This window comes from Carettochelys insculpta, chromosome 1, assembly GCF_033958435.1.
Source record: "Carettochelys insculpta isolate YL-2023 chromosome 1, ASM3395843v1, whole genome shotgun sequence".
NCBI classification, from domain to species: Eukaryota; Metazoa; Chordata; order Testudines; family Carettochelyidae; genus Carettochelys; species Carettochelys insculpta.
Genome location: NC_134137.1, coordinates 280,566,046 through 280,586,245, shown reverse-complemented (window position 1 = coordinate 280,586,245; position 20,200 = coordinate 280,566,046). Strand labels below are relative to the sequence as shown.

The 20,200-nt window shown below is 52.5% G+C and overlaps 1 protein-coding gene across 4 annotated transcripts; it reads right to left on the bottom strand.

Annotated features, from left to right (window-relative positions):
• Nucleotides 1-3,410: 3,410 nt before the first annotated feature.
• On the bottom strand, nucleotides 3,411-15,948 carry MAFF (MAF bZIP transcription factor F). 4 transcript variants are annotated; one of them, XM_075008947.1, is made up of 4 exons: nucleotides 15,797-15,948; nucleotides 15,396-15,575; nucleotides 7,392-7,461; nucleotides 3,411-6,301 (listed from the first exon to the last, which is right to left on the bottom strand). In XM_075008947.1, the coding sequence occupies exons 1-4, from the start codon at nucleotides 15,808-15,810 to the stop codon at nucleotides 5,888-5,890; spliced, it is 678 nt and encodes a 225-aa protein (XP_074865048.1). In that variant the 5' UTR covers nucleotides 15,811-15,948; the 3' UTR covers nucleotides 3,411-5,887. The 4 variants fall into 4 exon arrangements, with proteins under 4 accessions (XP_074865048.1, XP_074865055.1, XP_074865065.1 ...); XM_075008954.1 differs by lacking the exon at nucleotides 15,396-15,575; XM_075008964.1 differs by lacking the exon at nucleotides 15,396-15,575 and having other exon boundaries at nucleotides 15,842-15,948.
• Nucleotides 15,949-20,200: the final 4,252 nt, after the last annotated feature.

Below are 20,200 nucleotides of genomic sequence, written 5' to 3'. Positions count from 1 at the left end.
TCACACACCCTACTTCGAAGTTAAACATCAAAGTAAGGCACTACTCCATTCCCAGGAATGAAGTAAGGACCTCGAAGTTGGGCTCCCTGCTTCGAAGTTCAAGGTAAGGGGAAAACGGGTGTAGACTCTCTGCTGGGTAGTTTGTTGTAGTGCTGAACTTGGAAGTTCGTTCCTCGTATGGCTGCCCCCTCTGTGCCTGTTTTCCTGTTCATAAAAGTGAAGGATAATGCTGAGTGCTGTGAGATTATCTGTTTGTGGAAAAGGGACCATGTAGGTAAAAAGTACTATGCAGGGTAATGGACTCACTTGAAAATAAAAGTGCCTCTGGTTCCAGATTTCCTGATGTATTTTGCCATGTACATCTAGCCCGTATAAAAGTTGTGAGAAATAGAGTATCTGTTACAGGGCCCCCTTGCTACTTTGTATGGCTGCATCCCCTAAGAAACTAGGTGCTACTAGGCCCCATCAGCAAGACTTTCTCTTCCCCTAGAGCATGATTCCCAAACTGGGGGAGCACAAAGAAATTCCAGGGGGGCACGAGGTGACCTATCCCCCCCATCCAAAGAAGGAGTCAGCCTTTGCTTCTGGCTCTCACCCCCTGACATTTTACATAGGTGACCCAGCGCAGCCGCTATAAAAAGCAGGCAGCCGGCAAAGACCCACGTGGAGCTGGCTGCCTTCTGCAAATGAGAGTGAGTGTGGGCTGGGGAGGGGAGGGGAAAGACAGGAGGATGGGGTTAGATAGGGGCTGGGGGTGCCTGGCTCAGGGGAAGGGGATGGGATTGGATCGGGGCTGAGGGTGCCTGGCTCAGGCGAAGGGGATGGGGTTAGATAGGGGCTGGGGGTGCCTGGCTCGGGGGAAGGGGAGGAGCTCAGGTGGGGGAGCTCGTGGGGCTCGGGCAGCTGGCTTGCGGGGCTCATGAGGCTTGGGTGGCTCAGGCTGCAGGGCAGGTGGCTGCCCTGGAAGCACGGGGCTCAGGGAGCTGGTGGGTGGCTGGTCCTGGCAGCATGGGGCTCAAATGGGTGGGTGGGTAATTGGCCCTGGCAGCACAGGACCCTGGTGGCTGGCGGGCAGGCGGCTGGCCCCAGCAGCGCACAGCTTGGACTGAAGTGAATTTTTTGTTACGGGGGGGAGGGGGGGGTTGGATAATGGTAAAGAGGTATGGGGATGTGAGGGTTTCTCAAAAGTCAAAAGGGGGGGTGTGATGCTGAAAAGTTTGGGAACCACTGGCCTAGACCCAGGCTCCTGGTGTGCTGGTAGCGGCTGAGAACGTGTTCTGGAGAAAGCACACGGCAGGCTGCTGCAAGTGGGAAGCAATGAAGTGGCCGTCAAATATAGAGCAGATGTGTGGATGCAACATTGCCTGAAGGCTGAGGCCTTGCCTGTGCACGTTGCAAAGTGCTGTAACAATCCCTCCCAGCTGGGCACTGGAGAGACGTCCTCACATGTTTTTCCATATAGGTCGAGCTGCGGTGATGGCTGCTCTGTGGAATGCAGAGTGGGTGGAACCAGCTACCAAGCAGCGGCTGACCTGTAGGTAACGTTCCTGGAATTCCACCTGACACCTGCTTCTCTTGCTGCACTCTGCATTCCTGCCACAGCGGCCTCCTGGTCCCTTGTTCCTCTCCCCTCCTTATTCACTCGATCAGGCCATATGGTCTCCTGCCTCCCACCGTGTGTCCCTCCCTGCAGCTCCCATGGCCCTGTGCATGCCCACCAAGGGTCACCTGTTAGCCTATAAGTTGCCACAAGACTTCTTGTCAAGTATCGGAGGGGTGGCCGTGTTAGTCTGGATCTGTAACAGCAACGAAGGGTCCTGTGGCACCTTATAGACTAACAGAGAAGTTTTGAGCATGAGCTTTCGTGAGCACAGACTCACTTCATCAGATGTTGGTCTTGGAAATCTGCAGGGCCAGGTATAAATAAGCCAGAGCAAGGGTGGGGATAACAAGGTTAGCTCAGTCAGCAAGGGTGAGGCTTACTACCAGCAGTTGATCTGGAGGTGTGAACACCTAGCGGGGGGAAGCTGCTTCTGTATTTAGCCAGCCATTCGCAGTCTTTGTTTAAGCCAGAGCTCAGGGCGTCGAATTTGCAGATGAATTGTAGCTCAGAAATTTCTCTTTGGAGTCTGGTCCTGAAATTGCTTTGCTGTAGGATAGCTACTTTTAAGTCTGCTACTGTGTGACCCGGGAGATTGAAGTGCTCTCCTACGGGTTTTTGTATATTGCCATTTCTGATGTCTGATTTGTGTGCGTTTATTCTTTTACGTAGACTTCTTGTTGTTCTCGAAGCTACAGACTAACACGGCTCCCTCTCGGATACTGGGTTCCCACTGATCTCCATCTCACCAGCTGCTGAAAGTAGTTACCACCTGATTGGGAGGTATGGCCACAAATGCACCTATCAGGCTCCAGCCCGGTCCTAGAAGGATGAGAACCCTGGCACTAGCTGCCCCTTCTGTTGGCAGTGGCAGCAGGAAGAAGAGGGGGCTAAAGGGGTGAGGCTGCGTAGGACTGACCGCCTTTGAAATGCCAAAAACAAGCCCGACGCCACCCCAGTCCCCAAGGCAGCTCTGCACACTCCCCCTCACCCCCACTTCAACAGCCACTGGTGGTACCGAGAGGGATTGATAACATTGCACACCTCCTCATGCCGCTGACTCTCACCCACTCTTGAGCACCCAGGCGGTGCCCTTGCCTGTTGGCGGCCGGACAGCTGCTGTATTTTTACCAGTTTTAAGCTGTTCGCCCTTTTCCAGGTGGGAGCCCTGCGGTATCTCTAGCTGGATGCAGAAACTCTTACCATGAGCTCTCCCAGAGTGCTGCGCTGCTAATGCGAGTTGCTCGACCCGTGTTTAAAAAAAAGAAAACATCAGCTTCAATTATTTTTCTGGTTGCGCCATAAAAATAAAATGGGCCAGGCCAATGAAATTCTAGCCAGCTGGTAACTCTGGGGCTGAGGCGTAGTGTCAAGGCTTCGTGTGTGTTTGTGTCGCTGGTACTCACGTCAGACCAGTACTGTGTATAAAAGTAAAGTCCGCCTTGAGGCCTGTCGCTCTGACTCGTGCCACTAGGACCCACAGCCACTAGTAGTTGAAAAGGCCTCAGAGCTCCCGCCCCCCGGCCCCATCATGTGATTTCACAGAGCAATCCGTTATTTTCAGTTACCTCCCAGCGTCTGAATGCTTTGAAAGCAGCTGGTTCAAGCGCTCAACCTTTTCTGGCCCAGCGGGAGGGCTCGTAACTTGCTTTTTTTTTTAAATGAACAGGAGCTTTTTTTTCCACTCAAGCGCTTCATGCCAACAAGTGGGATGTTGAGGAAAACCGTCAATGGAGAGTACTGCAAGGCTGAGTCAGTTTGCTAAGCCCACAGCGCTGTTTTATGGCTCAATCAACCCACTCTCTGTGGAAAAAAAAAAGTTTTATTTGTAAAGGTACAAAATACAGAGGAGTCAGGTAGATCACTTACTGTACATCAGAAAATAAATATCTTTTTTTTGCTCTATGTAAGATAAAATGCGATTTGCATATATAAAATATAACGAACAGCTCTGTACCAACATCCTGGCTGTGCCGAGAGGAGGAATGGCAAAGAGGATGTGAAAATAACTTATATTCGTGCAATAATAAATAAACCAAAGTTTGGAGAAAAGGCGAGGCTAACCAGGGAACTGCCCACAAAGTACACTGGGGTGGGGTGGGTGGGCATATGGCCCCACCTGGCTGCAGCACTGAGGTGGGAGGCTGGAAAGCTGCGAGGGGGCAGGGGAACCAGCCAGGAGTGGAGGGAATGAAGGGGTTAAGTATCTAATCTAGCACATGTCTAAAGGCGACTGCTCAGTTATTACCTTCACTGACCCCTCTACTGTCTGTATTTATGGATCTGCCCCCCTTGGGCCCAAGTTCCTAGCTGAATGCTATTCCTCCTTTGAGTCCATGGGCACAGGTGCCTGTGATTAGTAGCAGGGAACTACTACCTGGGCTCCTCAGCTAGTGGGTTGAGCCAGCCTGGATCAGGGGTGAGGGCACTGAATGGGGAGTCAGGAGAGCTGCCTTGTCAATTCCCAGCCATGCCGCCAACCTGGGCTAGTCACGTCATCTCCATGCCTCTGCCTTCCCTCCACCATCCGGAACGGAGACTCCAGGGGGCAGGGCCCCGCCTGCCATCGGTTGGTGCAGTGCCTCACACAATGGGGTACCAGCCTCGGCAGGAGCTCCAGGCCCTACTGTCATGTGTCTGATCATTTTATCGCCGCTACAGCTGTGTTTCTTTCCTTCCTGCTGGCCTGTCAAAGGGTCCCACCATGCCACAGGGGAAGCGTCACCACTGGAGGGAAAGGGTGTGAGTACGTGTCTAAACAGAGATAAAAGGCCACACTCTCTTCTCCCTGCCCCACTTAAACCTAACCAATCAAACGTGCATGTCCAACCCATTGCAGCTGCCTTTTCAGGCCCTACTGGTTTTTGTCCGGATGGACCCAGCCCAGCAAAACCAGATTGATACAACCACTTCCTTCTGCCTGGCTGATCTTGGCAGCTCATTTGGCAATTGTGCCAGCTCCTGGTTATGCAATCAAGGATGCACCCAGATGGGCTGTGCCTCCTTTGTTCTTTTCAGTGCTTCTCCGGGCTGCAGTCCCAAAATGAGATTTGAAGGAGTCTCACCCCGCCACTCCAGCACTTCAGACCCAGGCCTGCCACCACTTCTCTATCCAACTGCCTCACTTGCTCTGACCCTCTTTCTTGTCTCTCACCTCTCCTGCTCGCCCTCTCTTTTATTCCCCATCCTGGTGTCTCTCTCTCTCTCTCTCTCTCTCTCTCTCTCTCTCAAAACCCCCTTCCCTCCCATGCAGGGGATGTTGGAACATTAACTCAGCTGCTAAATGTACATCCATCCCTACAGCTGAGCCTTTGCATTTCTAGCCTGCTCGTCCCCCCGCCCCCGATGTCTAGCAGAGATCGGTGTTGGAACAGGCAGGTGCCGAGACAGTCCTGACCCATGCTACAGAGAAACTGTCCTCTCACCCTCACTCGTGTACTTGTCCTCTTGTTTTCTTCCCTCTCTCCATGAAACTGCAACTTCTTTCCGCCCCCAGCGCTGCCCTTAATGCCCAGTCCCTGGAAGACAGGCTCAAGTCAACTAGCTGAGCTTCTCCCATTTGCTCTCAATATCACTTGTTTTGGGACCTTCCTGAAAAGGTGTGGGGAAGAGACCCAGGGATTTCTGTGGCCCCTGGAATGCAACTGGCAGGCAGGAAAGTCTGCAGTTTATCTCCCTGGTGGGAGGCCACAACAGACAGACAATCTAGAAGAGCCAGAGTTCGGGAGAGGGCTGCAGTGTATTGGCAGCTCCTGGTTATTCTCTGGATGGGAATCTCATCCCCTGCTCTGTGCTCAACAAAGAGAAACAGGCCCTTGGCCTGGCTCCTGGTTCTCTCCCCCTCCATTGTACAGATCTTGGTACCAGACATCTCTGGGAGCTGTACTCCTACCAATAAAAATGGGGAGGGTCTCTGAGCCCCTAATGTAAATAGAGGGAGGGGACAGTGAGGGGGAAAGCTCAGAGGTGGCTTTTTTTTTTTTTTTATAACCGTACAAAATTGGGCAGGGGGTAGGGATATTTCAGCTCCGAGGTTCCTGCTGGCACATTTTCGCCTGGCTCGACAAGCTGGATGGGGGATGCCACAGATGGAGGGCTGAGTCCCGGCTTGGTGCAAGGAAGATGGAAGCAGAGGGGAGAAATCACGGGACCATTTGTTTGAGGGTCTGCAAGTCACTCCTGTCTTGCAGGGCTTGTGGGAGGAGCCATGGTAGCAGCTGTCCAACCTGGTAAAGAGACGGGCCCAGTCCTGGAGGGAGGACACAGTTCATGGGGAGCAGACCGGCACTAGGAGCATGTGGCTTGATTAGTGCCAGATTTGACGATGGTGATGACGCTGGCGGTGGCCACCTTTGTGGTGGATCCATGGGCGTTGACTGTGCGGGCAAATCCCTGCAGCGCCTCATACTTGCCCCGCAGGGCGTCCAGCTCCAGGCGCATGGCAGCGTTCTCCCGGGCCAGCTTGTCCACCTCCCGCTCCAGCTCCATCTTCTGCTTCTGCAGCTCCTCCTTCTGGCACACCCGCTTGACCCGGCAGCTGGCCGCGTAGCCCCGGTTCTTCAGCGTGCGCCGGCGCTGCTTCAGCCACGCCACCTCCTCCTTGGAGAGGCCCCGCAGGTGGTGATTCAGTTCCCGCACCGACAGCCCCATCAGCTCCTCGTCCGACAGGAGGGGCACGTTTTCCCCCAGCTCCTGCTTGATCTGGCCAAGAGAGGACAGCGGGAGAGCAATGAGGGCCTGGGAAACCCATACGGGGGTGGGGCGATGGAAAACAGAAGAGGGTACAAGGTGCTGCAGGGGCACTGGAAGGAGGGGACAAATGGGCCTGGTCCCATTGCATTTAAAGGGGTGATGCCCTCCCCCTATTTACTGCCCAGAAGGCCTAGTGCAAGGAATATGTGGGGGGCAGAGACTGGGGAAAAGGGCAGGAGAGGGGCTTGGGTAGAAGGCTATGTGAGGGTGAGGCCCTGGGCAGGAGGGGGGTGTGCAGGCAGGGCTTTGGGGAAGGGGTGCTTTGGTGGGCAGAGCCACAGTAGGATGACTAGGTGCCTGGGGTTTTTTTTAAACCACAACACCCGGGGTCCCCATAAGCTGAGCGCTTGGGCGCCCGCAGCTGGTAGCACGTCCTCTACTGGCAGCGCACAGCCTGGCATGCCTCGGTGCACACTACAAGCGTCACTGCACACAAGTGGGAAAGGGGAGCGGGAACCCTGCGGAACACCTGGCTGCCAAGGGAGCCTGGGCTGGCTCTGCTGAGTGGGCCGTTGACATCCCGGCTGGCAGTGCTGTAAGGCTAAAGCCGGCAGCTCCCTGCCTGTCTTAGCACCACGCTGTGCCCTGGAAGCAACCAGCCGGTCTGGCTCCTAGGCGAGGAGGCCAGAGGACTCCACGCTGCCCTCACCCCAAACACCAGTTCTGCACTCCCATTGGATGGTTCACAGCCAATGACAGCTGCTGGGGCGGTACCTGCAGGCAAAGCTGCACACAGGCCTGTCCCATGCCCCCAGCCTCAGTGCTTGACCTGCTGGCCCCTTCCAGGGTGCAGTGGAGTAGCAAAGCAGGGACGAGCACGGAGCCTGCCTTAGGCTGCGCTGCCGACTGGGAGCCACCTGCGGTAAGTCCACCCTGCCAACCCCCGCATCATCCCCAGACAGTTGGCAGCCCTAGGCTATGGCTCACGTGCCAGTGTGTGCGCGTGCGGAGGATACTTAGGGGGCCCTTCTGCTGCTCCCGGAGGAGGGAGGAGCTGGGAGAGTGGAGGTGATGCTCTTTGATGCCAACTCAGGCGTACCTTCAGGGCCATGCTCGATAAGCTGTCTGTGGACATTGGCTCCTGCAGCCGTGTTCCCCAAGCGAGGACCCTGCAAACAAGCCAGAGGAAACATGTCACTCCCCTCCATCCATATTCATTTCATGCCTGGGGCGTGTGGGTGGGTGTGTAAAGGCAGCTGGGCCCTACAAATTCCCCTCCATGGCCTTTCTTTTCTCCCCAGCATTTCTTGCCCCTCCTCCATAAGCCTAGACCATAAGTCACTTGGTCCCTTCTTCAAGGAGGACTTACTGAGGGGTGAGTGGGGGTGTCTCCTGTCCCTGGAGAGAAGGGTGGGCAGGGGAGCGCAGAGACCCAGCACTAAATGAATCCATTATTTTCATTTTAAAAGAAAAAAAAAAAAAACACTTTTCAAAATTCCTTCCCATCCTTTATTTCCTCCAAGTGGCCGCCAGGACCCAGGACTCTTTCTGGGGAGCCTCCCGCCCTCTGGCAGAGCCAGGGAGGGACGAGTGGAGAGTCCCTGCTTTGGGTGGGTGTACAGCTATGGGAGGGAGCCACAACAGGCCCAGCCCTCCCTGCTTCCAGCTGGCCTTGCGGGCAGGGAGGGATGAACGCACAGCCCAGGAGCCCTGTAGAAACATGCACCCCTGCGCTTGTCACCCAGCATTCGGGGCTCACCCTCTCTGCCTTGGGGTGCTCCTGCTGGGGAGGGGGATCGGGGCCTTGCTTTGCTTCAACCCCCGTTCTAATGGGGTCTGGGCTGTGGGGCTTGCCCCGCTTCCCTCCCCCCAGTGCTCTGAGCAGGTTGGAGATCACGGCAGGGGGATCGCCCTGCTCTGCCTACTGGGTGGTCCATACCAGGTCGGGACATGGAGCTGCCCCAACGTCCCTGCCCAGCTCTCCGAGTGGCAGGTGGCACCTGCTCTGCCTGCCTGGTGCGCCCAGTGGGCAATGGAAAAGCTCCCAGGGGCTTGCCCTGACCCATCCACCCAGCCTGCGGCTCCCAGCAGGAAGAAGGGGCTGGGCACGGGGGCTTGTCCTGCTCTTCCCACCCAGTGCTCCACGTGGGCTCGGGGCGCTTACTCTGATCTCCCTGCCCAGTGCACTGAGCTGGGCGTGGCGCGTGCTCCCACTGGGAGTAGGGTCGGGGCACCATGGCTTGCCTGCTCCAAGCAAGGTTGGGGGGCTTGTCCCGCGCCCCCTGCCTGCCTAGTGCTCCTACTGGGGAGCAGCCTCGGGGCACGGGGGCCTCCTAACCCCCCCGCTCCTCTGCCTGGCAGGAACGTGGGGTGAGTTGAGAACTGCAGGCCCCCGACCCTGCTCCCCACACCTGGCTGGAGCCTCGGGCGGGAGGAGAGCCAGAACTGGGGATGGGTGGGCCTGGATCTTAAGTCGGAGCCCACTCGGGCCCACCCATAGCTACGCCCCTGCCCCGTCTGCCCCCCAGTGCAGGGTACAGACAGATTCCCCTCTGCCCCACGCTGTCCGTCCCTGCAAACGGGAGGTTCCTGCCTTCCCCAGAACCCGCAGGAGGGCAAGAGCCTTCCAGACTGAGAGGAAACGGTGGGGGGGCAGCTGGTGGGGGTGTGACTGGGGGGGGGGGGTCGGTGCCTGGCCACTAACGGGAGAGTCAAAGCAGGCCCAGGCTGGGGAAAGGGGAGATGGGCTGGCAGGGCCGAAGCCTCACCCAGGAAACCTCCAGGGGCTCTGCTCGTCCAGGCCCTCCTCTCATCTGCTGCCACCTAGCCTGGCCTGGCGGGCTCAGTGGGCCCTGGCAGACATTAACTCCCTCCTTGGATCTGGGTGGGGAAGCAGAGCTTGGCTGATGGTTACAGAGCCCCAGTGTAGGAGAGGGAGGGCTGGCGCGACAGGCAAGAGGCAGATGGCTGCTGGCAGGTGGCGGGGGGCAGGGCTGAGGACAGGGGGCCCCTGGGGAAGCTGTGGGGGTTGCCACAAAACTGAAGAGCAGGGAGGGCGACAGGGCTCAGCGGTGAGGGAGGTACTGTGGCGGGGGGGGGGTGGGCTCCCTCCCTCTCTGGGGCCCATAGCCAGGCTCTCAGCGCGGGAGCAGTGGAGAAAGGGGCTTCCGCTGAAGTGAGCGAGCGCTGCGGCATCCAGGCCCCTCCTTATGGCGTATGGCGCCCCACCCGGGAGGGGAAGCAGGGAGAAGGAGGAGTGGCTGCTCCATGGGGCGGGGGCTGCAGCGGGGAAGGAGCAGGGCAGGAAGGCAGAGGCGCAGGAACTGGGGGGAGCGATCTAGCCCCTCCCACTTTTACGTGGGCTCCCAGCTGACGACAGCCCCGTGCCTGGCGTCCTGGCTGCCACCCGCAGCTTCCGTCACCGGCCCTGTGCCCAGGATCCCACGTACACAGCGTGCCCTTTCGTAGGGCCCCAAACTCAGCAGCACCCGATGCAGCTGCGTATGCCCAAGGAGGGCCCTGGTCAGAGCCCCGTCTTACAGGACAGCCAGGCACAAGGGGGCTCAATGCGGGGACCCGAAAGTCAGTGTCTGAGCCTGGCCACGAGGAGTGACCAGGGGGCCATTCGCACCTTACCAAACTTGTCTGAAATACCCCAGTCGCGTACCCTGGAGGTAGAGGGTTTGAGAGGCACCTCATCACAAGCACTCCCTGGCCCCCTCCAAAGCCATGTCCTCCTGAGGTGCCTTCCCTCCCCAGGGGCTGGGGTGGGAGACCCAGGCCCACAGCGGAGGGGAGAAGCCACTCGCTTTGCTCTGCTGAGACCTGCCCAGACATGACCCTACCGAGCCCCCACACTGGGGACAGCCAGGTCTACGGCAAACACCCTCCCGAAGGGCCCAGTTCTGGAGGTGGGAGGGGACTGAGGCACACTCCTACCACCTCAACCCATGGAGCTCTGGCAGCAAGCAGGACGTCGGCCCAGGCATTCACATGGTGGAGGCGCGTCTGAGTTAGGAGTACCTGCCAGGGCAAGCAGGGAACGGGGCAGCTGCCTCCTGGGCTGATCCAACTGCCCTTGTCTCAGGTAGGGACCTCTTCTGGGGAGCAGCGTGGGCTTGTGACCCCACTCACGCCCCACGGGGCTACAAACACGGGTGATTCCTGCCAACACGCTCACGCGGGCCTGCACACGGAAACGCACCCCAGCCTTCCGCCTGGCTGAGCGGTGTCGTTCCCACAACCTGCCGCAGAGCAGCCACGTCCCCTTTCAGGGCTGGCAGAGAGCGATCCTGGCCTAGAACGAAAGCTCTGGCTCATTAGGAATATGGATGCTTTCTGTTTGTCCCACTTACGTGCCTGGGAGTTTAGCACACGCTAAGCGTGTGCCCACAGGAATCTGCACAGGTTTGCTACCTGTCCGGCCTGTGAAACACGTGCAGCACTAGGAAGCCACAGATGCTGACAAAGCCCATCAGCCACGCGCACCATGAGGAACACACAGCCGGGAGCCACCTGACTTCACAGAAACACCAGCCCCTTTCCTCCCCACCTTCCCTTCCTGGGGGCTGGTGTGGAGCAGGCCAGCTGCAAAGACTCCACCGCTCTGAGCTGAGTAAATCAAATGTCTGGAGAGTTCCAGCGGAGGAGGAACAGGAATGAGGGAGGCAGCTGGGTGTGGGAGGGAGAAAAGCCGTCTCACTGTGATTCAGCATAGAGAGTGGGAAGGTCACTAAGGACATGCATGCTCCCTTCCTGGTAGGTCTCCCATCGCTGCAAGGTGGCAGGGAGGGGAAGGGTGGCACGGCTGACATGTGACTGTGAGTGTCATGAAACAGCAGCCATGCAGCACCATGAAGTGGCCCAACAAGACACGTTCTCCGGCCCAATGAGCTTCCAGTATACAAAGGCGACAGAGCAGGTAAAAGAGGCTGTGAGGACGAATGACAGGAGGAAGGAGGGCTGCCAAGTGGAGAGAGAGGCTGCCTGCTGGCTGAGAAGAGGAGACTGGGAGTGGAACAAGGGAAGGCAGAGAGCCAAGAGCATGAGAAGGAGCCCTGGAGAGCAAAGGTTGGGAGACGCGAAGGGAGGGAGGGCGGAAGAGGGGACAAGAGCAGAGCTGGAGGCAGAGGGCTATGGAAGGCGCAGGGCCCGGGCTGTGTGTGTGTCAAGTGAGAAGCTGGAATCTGATGCCAGAAGAGATAAGACATGAAGGAATGAGGTCAAGGCTGGGGTGATTTGATCGGCGCAAGGGGCAAGGTAGATGACCTGAGCAGTGGAACAGTTGATCAGCGGAAGGGGGCAGAGTTTGTTGAAGGCGGAGTGGCCAAACGGTGCGGCTACCGTTACACTACAGCGCTCTGCCAGCAGAAGTCACTGTCAGAAGAGGTTTCCCAGCAAAACTTCTGTTGACAGAGGGCAGCCACACACAAAGGCAAGCCGGGGAGCGCTCCGCTCTGTCAGGAGAGCGACCGGAATGCCTGGCTGCTCTCTTGACAAAACAGGCACCCAGAAGCACAGCAGACAGGGCTGCCCGTTCTTGCGGATGCCCTGCCTGTCGAGAGAGCCCCCCCAGGGGTATTTACACAGCTGTTCTGTCCACAGAAATCTATCGACAGCAGCATTATGCCTCAAAGGTTTGTGGCAGAACACTGCCGGCGCAAGTGCTGGGTGGGTTTTGTCGGCACGTCGTTGACAAAACTCATTTGGTGTATAAACGCTCCATGAGATTTGTCGATAAAACCCATTTTGTCGACGAAACTCTCCATTCTAACTGTAGCCTAAGAGATTATAGTCACAAGACCTAAGTTCCTTGCAGCTGCATGCAGAAATGTTAGCCCAGGCTCAGGCTGCCATTGTCATTGGTGAAAGGACGCTACTGCACATTCACTGGAATCGCTACTTGAGACAGGCTGCTGAAAATTCCCCCTTGCCAGAGACAGGGGAAGTGGCCCCTTCCCAACTAGGGGATGATGGAACCAGAGGCAGAGAGCAGCTCCCCAACCTGTGGGTACCAGAATCTGGGCAGAGTCAGACTCTGCTGCTACTTTAAGAAACTCAGTGAGATGTTAAAACTAAGATTCCTCATGCACAAATGTCAGGAAATTCAATTATCTACATCCCCGCCCCCGGGATTAACTCAGCTACATGGTGCCTCACGCACCAACGCAGAATATTAACCACCATGTTTAGCTGACTGATGCTTTTCAGCTCCTCTCTCTTCGCACCTGTTGGAATGACTATAAACTACCTCTCGTCCACCGTGCTTTAGGGCTTGTGATTTAACACACACACACACACACACACACACACACACACCAGGGACATGGAATTCAGGGCTAGGCCTCCAAGACACTTAGCTGCCAGGCTCCCCTGCTTCAGTGTTTGGAGGTCTAACACCAATCCACTTAGCTGGTCCCATGAAACTTGGGGGCAAAACTTCCACTGAGCCCAACAGGAAGGGGATCGGATTCGCTGTATCGATTCGTGCCCAGCATTGCAGCATGTGGCTCCACTGGACAAGGTGTAACTGCCCACGGATGGGCTCAAACCTGGGCTCTCTGGGGCTTAGTGCAGGATGGCTACAGTTTGAGCTAAAAGCCAACTTGCTCTCTGCGAAGGCTGTAGAAGAGACTCATCCTTTCGCTGTGTAAGTGGTCTAGGAGCCACTGCATGGGGCAGCGAACCCCATCCCTGGATGTGTGATTGCAAAGACATTAAAGCAAAAAAATGTCTTCGTCCATACAGGAAAGGAGGACGTTTCCCAGGTAGCTGTGTCTCTTCCCCTACCACCATTGGGAGGTGGTGCCACATGATTCCATGGCTGAGAGAAGAGAGCTCACCTGGCAGCTAAGCATGCCTTGATACTATCGGGGAGGGGGGTGGTGGTGCTTGGAACAGGCCAATAGGCTGGTTGAAACTGAGTGGGGTAAAGCTACTGCTAGTAGCAGCTAATTGTAGCAGTTGCTCCCTACTGGGACTGTGGTTATGCTGTCTCGCGAGGGGAAACTTGGACCTTTTCCTCTCACTCCACACTAGGTTTTGAACCTATCGGAGGCCGAGGGAGCGGGCGGGTGCCGCCCACCCACAACTAAATGGTCCCCCTTAAGAAGGGGATCCATTAAAATAACACAGTCCCCAAATGAATATGGGGGACAACTAAAGGAAACAGGAACGGGTGTGGGGGGTCAAAGGCTAAAACAAGGGAGCCGGAGGGGGATAGCGAGCAGAGAGCCCCAGACAAAGCCCACTGCGCCCTGAAGGTGTTGAGGGAGCCAGTGGACACTGTCCAGAGGAACCCTGACCCGATTTGTGAGCAGAGGATGGACCGGAAGTAGGTCCCACAGTCGCAGTCCTCCCCCGCCAAGTTTTGAAGGGCGGGCAGGAGCTGTGCCTGAAAGGAGGCGTCTGCCTGGAGGACCCTCCAGTCAGGCTACGTCTACACTTGCAGCTGATCAACAACAACCCCTAGCCCCACAGGACAGAAGTTTTGATGTGGTGAGAGCGAGGGTGACTAATGCTTTGCTGAAAGGAGTGCTCTCCTGCCAACAGAGCGAAAGCCGCTGGGCGGGCGTATTTTGTCAGCGGCGTTCACATGCACCAATTTCAAGCAAGTGAGCTGTATCCTCATAGCTTTGTGGCTCAAAGCTGCGTGGTGTAGACACAGGAGAAGGCGCCTGCGCGGAGGCACGCCTCAGCAATGTCCCAAGCTGCTCCAGACGCTGCAGGAGGGGGGCGACACCGGTGCATGGCCGACGGTAGGGGGAGGATTATCTGGGGTTCAGAAGAGGAACCGATGAGTGTCGCGTCCGTGGGAGGGCAGAGAACGCCTTAACAACCGTTCTTCTTTCCTTGCTTTTCAAGGCTTGCATTAGCAGGAGTCACAGCCTAGCAACATCACCTCTGAGTGTCTCATATAATAGTTGTCAGGTGATCATGAGTCGCTTAGTTCTAAACATTAAACACGAAGAAAATATTAACCCTAAACTATTCTGTCTACTTCCCTACAGAATTTCTGCCTCCAACTTTCCCCTGGCCTTCCTGCCTGGCTTCCTGCTACAGATTTAAAGAAACAGTACATGTAGCCTCACAACTATCATCACCAACAACCATGGGCTCAGCGCCTGTCGGTGTCCAATGTCTCCCTCACTATTTCCTTCCATCTGGCCCTGTCCAGTGTGGTTTAATTTTTGTAAGACCTACATGAAATGTATAGTCAGTGGCAGCCATTACAAATTCAGCATTTGTCCACAAGTTCTCATGTATTGGTATGCGTGCCAGTGTCATCCCTCCATACCTTTAGAATAAGAAATAAAGCTAGTACTTCAGTGGCTTCTGGTGGCAAAGTTTTATCACTGTAGTCAGCACATTTTGTCCCTAGAACGAAGTGCCCTGTAAAGTCATTTCCAACCTGTGCTGTTTATATGGGGATCACTTTGCCTGCCACCAAAATGCAATCACCTCTGGGCTGAAAAGCAGCAGCTGCGTAGCAGTGCACAGCAATACTACACAATAACTGAGGACAGAAGGTAAAGAAAGGAGAATATTTATCTAATCTAAAGCTCAAAGGGAATATAGGGGCTGAGTTTACTCTGGCATCACTAACACTACCAATGAATTCAAAAGGAGCTCAGGATGAAGCAAAGAACACAAGAAGAAATCCTTGCAGTTTACCTCAGATGGGATTTGGCCGTGATAGCCCATTACTTTTGTACCTCAAAGGTGCCAATCCAGGATGATCCTAAGCCTATAAAAACTGGACAGCAGGAAGTACATACTGAGCACCCATGCGGAGTTCCCAGGACAACTCCCTTTAAAAAGTGGCCCTCCTGAGAAACCCCAGACCTCTCTGATACCCAGACCAATGGCAATCCTAGATTTGGCCAGGATACAAGGTCTATCTCCAGCCTTACTAAATGTCCCAGAGGATTCTCAATTGATCAGAGCCTCAGCTGTACCTTCTTTTCACTCCTATTCATACAGGCCCCACACATAGTTAATTTGCACCATGAGTAACTTCTCTGTTCTTGAGAGATTTCCTGCCCTCACAGCTGTCTAAGCTCAGCAATGGGTGTGTATGAAACAGACATGAAGGCACACTCACGGAAGCGCTCTGTGCTTTTGAACACTCTGATCCTCTCCATTGCTCCTCTCCCCACATGCTTCTCTGAAGACAAACTCCTTATGTCCCGAACTCACACAACCATGTCTTTTCCCAGCCACACTCTCATCCTTCTTAATTTCAGCTGACCTCAGCTCTCCTTCCAGCTGCACACCCGCAGTCCTAAAATAAAAGCGTCACAGAGCTGTGTCATTCAGACTTTTTGTCCTTCCCTGGATAGGGAGAGCACAAGAAAAACCAAAAAGCCTACACTAGCCAACCACACACATTCACAGCCAGCAATACAACAACATAAACGCGCCACCCCAAGCTCTGTGAAGCCTGTAAACACCACACCTTTGGAGGAGTGAGAGACAGCTGAACAGGGACTTCTTCTTACTTACGGTGCCGCGGTCATTGTTTTGAATCTTTGAGGCTGCTCTTCTCACCTCTGTATCCCTTTGGAGACCCTTTTCCAGATGGTTTCGCTCTCTAGCCTCCTTGTTTGAAGTTGTTTTCTGGAGGGGAGCTGGGAGCTGAGCTCAGATCTGCTGAGTTGTAATGTGAGTTTCCTGGAATTACTCACTCACAGGATTCTTTTCATTCATAAAAACACAGTCATGCGATGACATCATTGTTTCCCCTCCCTCCCTCTCCATCTTAGCAAAGGGCACAGCGCAGGCATGGGAAAGGAGGAGGAGCTGCCATCTTGGTGCTGGGCATTCGTCTTAAAGGGCCACGTGCATGTGTTCCCCTGGTGTGTCTTACTAGCTTACTAGCCAGTATACTTGTTGGCAATAATTAGTAAAATAATTAATAGAAGGAGACGATTTGTTGTTGTTTTGCACCGCACAGGGACTCTGAAGATGTAGGTTGTGGTCCTGAGTTTGTCACTTGGGGCAATATGATCTCATCCACTTTGCTTCTCTAACATCCTGGGATCAACAGAGCTACAACTGTGCCGCCTACAGCCCTGAAGAGAGAGAAATTTACCATCCGTAATAGAAACGCCACAGCATAAAAAAATCAGATCTTAAGAGCATTGTCTCACCCACCTTCTCTCACTTGGGCAAATCATTTAATCTCTCAGGTTTCACCTCCCTGAACTTGGCATGTCCACCGTTCCCCTAAGTAACCTCTGCAAAGTGCATCGATGTGCTCCAGTAGAAAGCACTGTAGCAGTGAAGATTATTGTTATTATTGTTTTATTAATTGCATCTTGCATCCAAGAACTTCAAAGTGTTCATGATTAAGAATGGTTTTTAATAGGATGTTTTAAAATGTTGGTTGAGTCTATATTAAAAGTCGGGAGGAAGGAGTACCATTTTTGGAGTAGTTTTCATTACAGTCAGCCATAATCCCTACCAAAAAATGGAAGGGCTCACCCATTTTCTTCTGAAAGGCATGCATCAATATGTGGTATGTATTGGGGGACACATCATTTAGCAACAACATGCCTAAGATTATCTCTAAAAAAGGAATTTTCTACTGCCTCTATCACAGTCATTCCCATTCCCATTTAGTGTACCAGTCATGGGGTACTGAGATTATCTGATCATATGATGCTCCTGAAATTTACTTAGCAGGAGCAATTTTCCAACATCTGGCCTGCTGCCTCCAAGTTTAAAGATCAATGAATGAATCTTCTTGCTTTTATTTGGTGTCTTGTGATGTTACATTGGGCGGGGATTAACACAGCTTTTAGTTCTGCATGGAAGAATACAGAAAGGAAAGAACTGTAAAGGGGATGATTCCTGGCTAGTTTCACTTATCAGAACATCATGATTTAGCTTTGCTCTCCTTTACAGATTAACCTACAGCAATACTTTAGTGATGACAATGATGTTACTGAAGTGTTAGACCAGTACAGCAATGCAATATAGTGGGTTGTTGGTTTGTTTGTTTTTAACCAGGGCTTCCTACCATCTTTTCTGGAAACTTTGTCATATGAGTTATACAGCTACACGTTGAAACTCTCTAATCTGGAACTCTCTTATCCAGAAACATCCATAATTCGGCATGATTTTAGTTAGCTGGATGACCACTTATCATGGGTGTGGCCAGGTTTCCCGCAGCCCCATAAAGCTTATTTCCAGCCACCCGTCCTGGCTCTCCGTGTTCTGTGCTGTTTTGGTTTTTTTAGCTCTAATTTACCCCTAAATGTCTTCTTGGAGCTCAGTAAGCGGTGGAAGTGTTGGTAGTGCTAACAGAAAATATTGCTGTCCAAGATGTTGCAAATTCTTTCATCTAGCACGGGTCGGGTTCCAAGAGTGTCAGATTAGAGAGGCTCAATGGGGAGCAATTAGTGTTCCACAGGCCATAGGATTTGCTGATACTCTTTTGAATTCATGCAGGTATCAGTCCTTTGGGGTGGAGGGGGGTGGAAGAGGGACTAAATTTGCCATCCTTCCAGTCAATTTAGGATAGTTGTATCTTTCATAGGACCAGGTTTGCTAACTCCAAATATTCAAAAATCGTGAGTCAGGATTACTAAAAATGAGGACAGTGGGTTTAGAATCATGAGATTATGTAAAAATAATAATGGATTTGGTATTATTTTTATCTGCTTTCTGAGCCTTTAGGGCAATGGTTCTCAATCTTTCTGGACAACTGTATCCCTTTCAGGAGTCTGATTTGTCTTGCCTACCCCCGTGTTTCATCTCACTTAACAACTACGAAAGCGTCACAGCCGCACTGTTACTGAAAAATTGTCGATTGTATAATGTTTACCATATAATTATAAAATAATCAATTGGAATATAAATATTGTACTTACATTTCAGTGTATAATATATAAAACAATGTATTCAAGTCATTGTGTATGAATGTTTAGTTTGTACTGACTTCATTAGTGCTTTTTATGTAGCCTGTTGTAAAACTAGACAACATCTACATGACCTGATGTAACCCTAGAAGACCTCTGCGTATCTGCAGGAGTACATGTACACTTAATTGCATACAGTTGTTTTAAAGGGTACTAGGGTCACATGTTAAAGCATTCTCAGCAGCTATGAGGGCTAGAAATTTACTATTTCTTTAAGAGTGGAGGTTGAAATCATCACACATCCACTTGACTCCAGGATCCCCAGAAGTTGAAGGAAAACAGTAATTATCATAAGTAACAGAGAGAAAGCCGTGCTAGTCTATATACTATCAAAACAAAAAAGCAGTAAAGTCGCACTTTAAAGACTAACAAAATAATTTATTAGGTGATGAGCTTTCGTGGGACGGACCCACTTCTTCAGATCATAGTCATACCAGAACAGACTCAATATTTAAGGCACAGAGAACCAAAAACAGTAATCAAGATTGACAAATCAGAAAAAAATGATCAAGGTGAGCAAATCAGAGAGCAGAGGGGCGGGGTGAGGAGGGGAAGGTAAAGAATTAGATTAAGCCAAGTATGCAAAAGAGCCCTAGACTGTGGCTGTTGGTGAGAATCCTCATAAGGTTGGGAGGTTGTCTGTAGGAGAGAACAGGCCTGTCACCTAGGGCCTTCTGGAATGTGGCTTGGTCATTACCTACAGCCCCCAACTCAAACCAGTGCAACACGTTATTAAAGACCTACAACCTATCCTTAATCAGGATGCCACACTCCAGAAGGCCCTAGGTGACAGGCCTGTTCTCTCCTACAGACAACCTCCCAACCTCATGAGAATTCTCACCAACAGCCACAGTCTATACCGCAGGAACACCAGTCCTGAGACTCTTCCTTGCAACAAAGCCCGCTGCCAGCTTTGTCCACCTATTTATTCTGGAGATGCCATTACTGGACCTAACCAGGTTATTCACAGAATCATAGGCACATTTTCATGTTCCTCGACTAACATCATATATGCCATCATGTGCCAACAATGCCCAGATGCTTTGTATATTGGACAGACATCAACCTCTCTCAGACAAAGTGTTAATGGGCACAAAACAGACATCAAAACACTCCTGATCCACAAACCAGTTAGTCTGCATTTTAATGGAGTGGGCCATTCTGTTAATGACTTAAGAGTATGCGTCTTATTGAAGAAGAATTTTCACACTGCTTTGGAAAGAGAGATTGCTGAACTCTCTATCATATTCAAATTTGACACGTTAATACGTGGTTTGAACCAGGATGCAAATTTTCTGGGACACTATAGGGGCTCTTTTGCATACTTGGCTTAATCTAACTCTTGACCTTCCCCTCCCCCACCGCCCCTCTGCTCTCTGATTTGCTCACCTTGATCTTTTATTTTTCTGATTTGTCAACCTTGATTACTATTTTTGATTCTCTATGCCTTAAATATTGAGTCTGCTCTCATATGGCTATGATCTGAAGAAGTGGGTCTGTCCCACGAAAGCTCATTGCCTAATAAATTATTTTGTTAGTCTTTAAAGTGCTACTTTACTGCTTTTTTGTTTTGATAGTAATTCTCATGAGACTCATGACCAAATCACAAGAGTTGGCAGCATTATGGGCTCTTTTTGACTTCAGCCAGGACATCATGTTGTTGCACAGTGACTATGAAACTTCATGTTTGAAGAAGATCTTCATGGATCTAAAGAAGTGGGTCTGTCCCACGAAAGCTCATCACAGAATAAATCATTTTGTTAGTCTTCAAAGTGTTACATTTCTGCTGCTTTGTTCTGTTGGAGTACAGACTAACACGACCACCCCTCTGTTACTATTCTTCATGTCTTGTTATTTTCAAATCAAGACTGGATGCCTGTCTGGAAGATATACATTAGTCCCAGGGTGCTCAACCAGTTCTGGAGCACTAGCCTCTAGAGTGGCTATTGCGAAAGTGAACTAGCCACATTATTCTGAAAATATA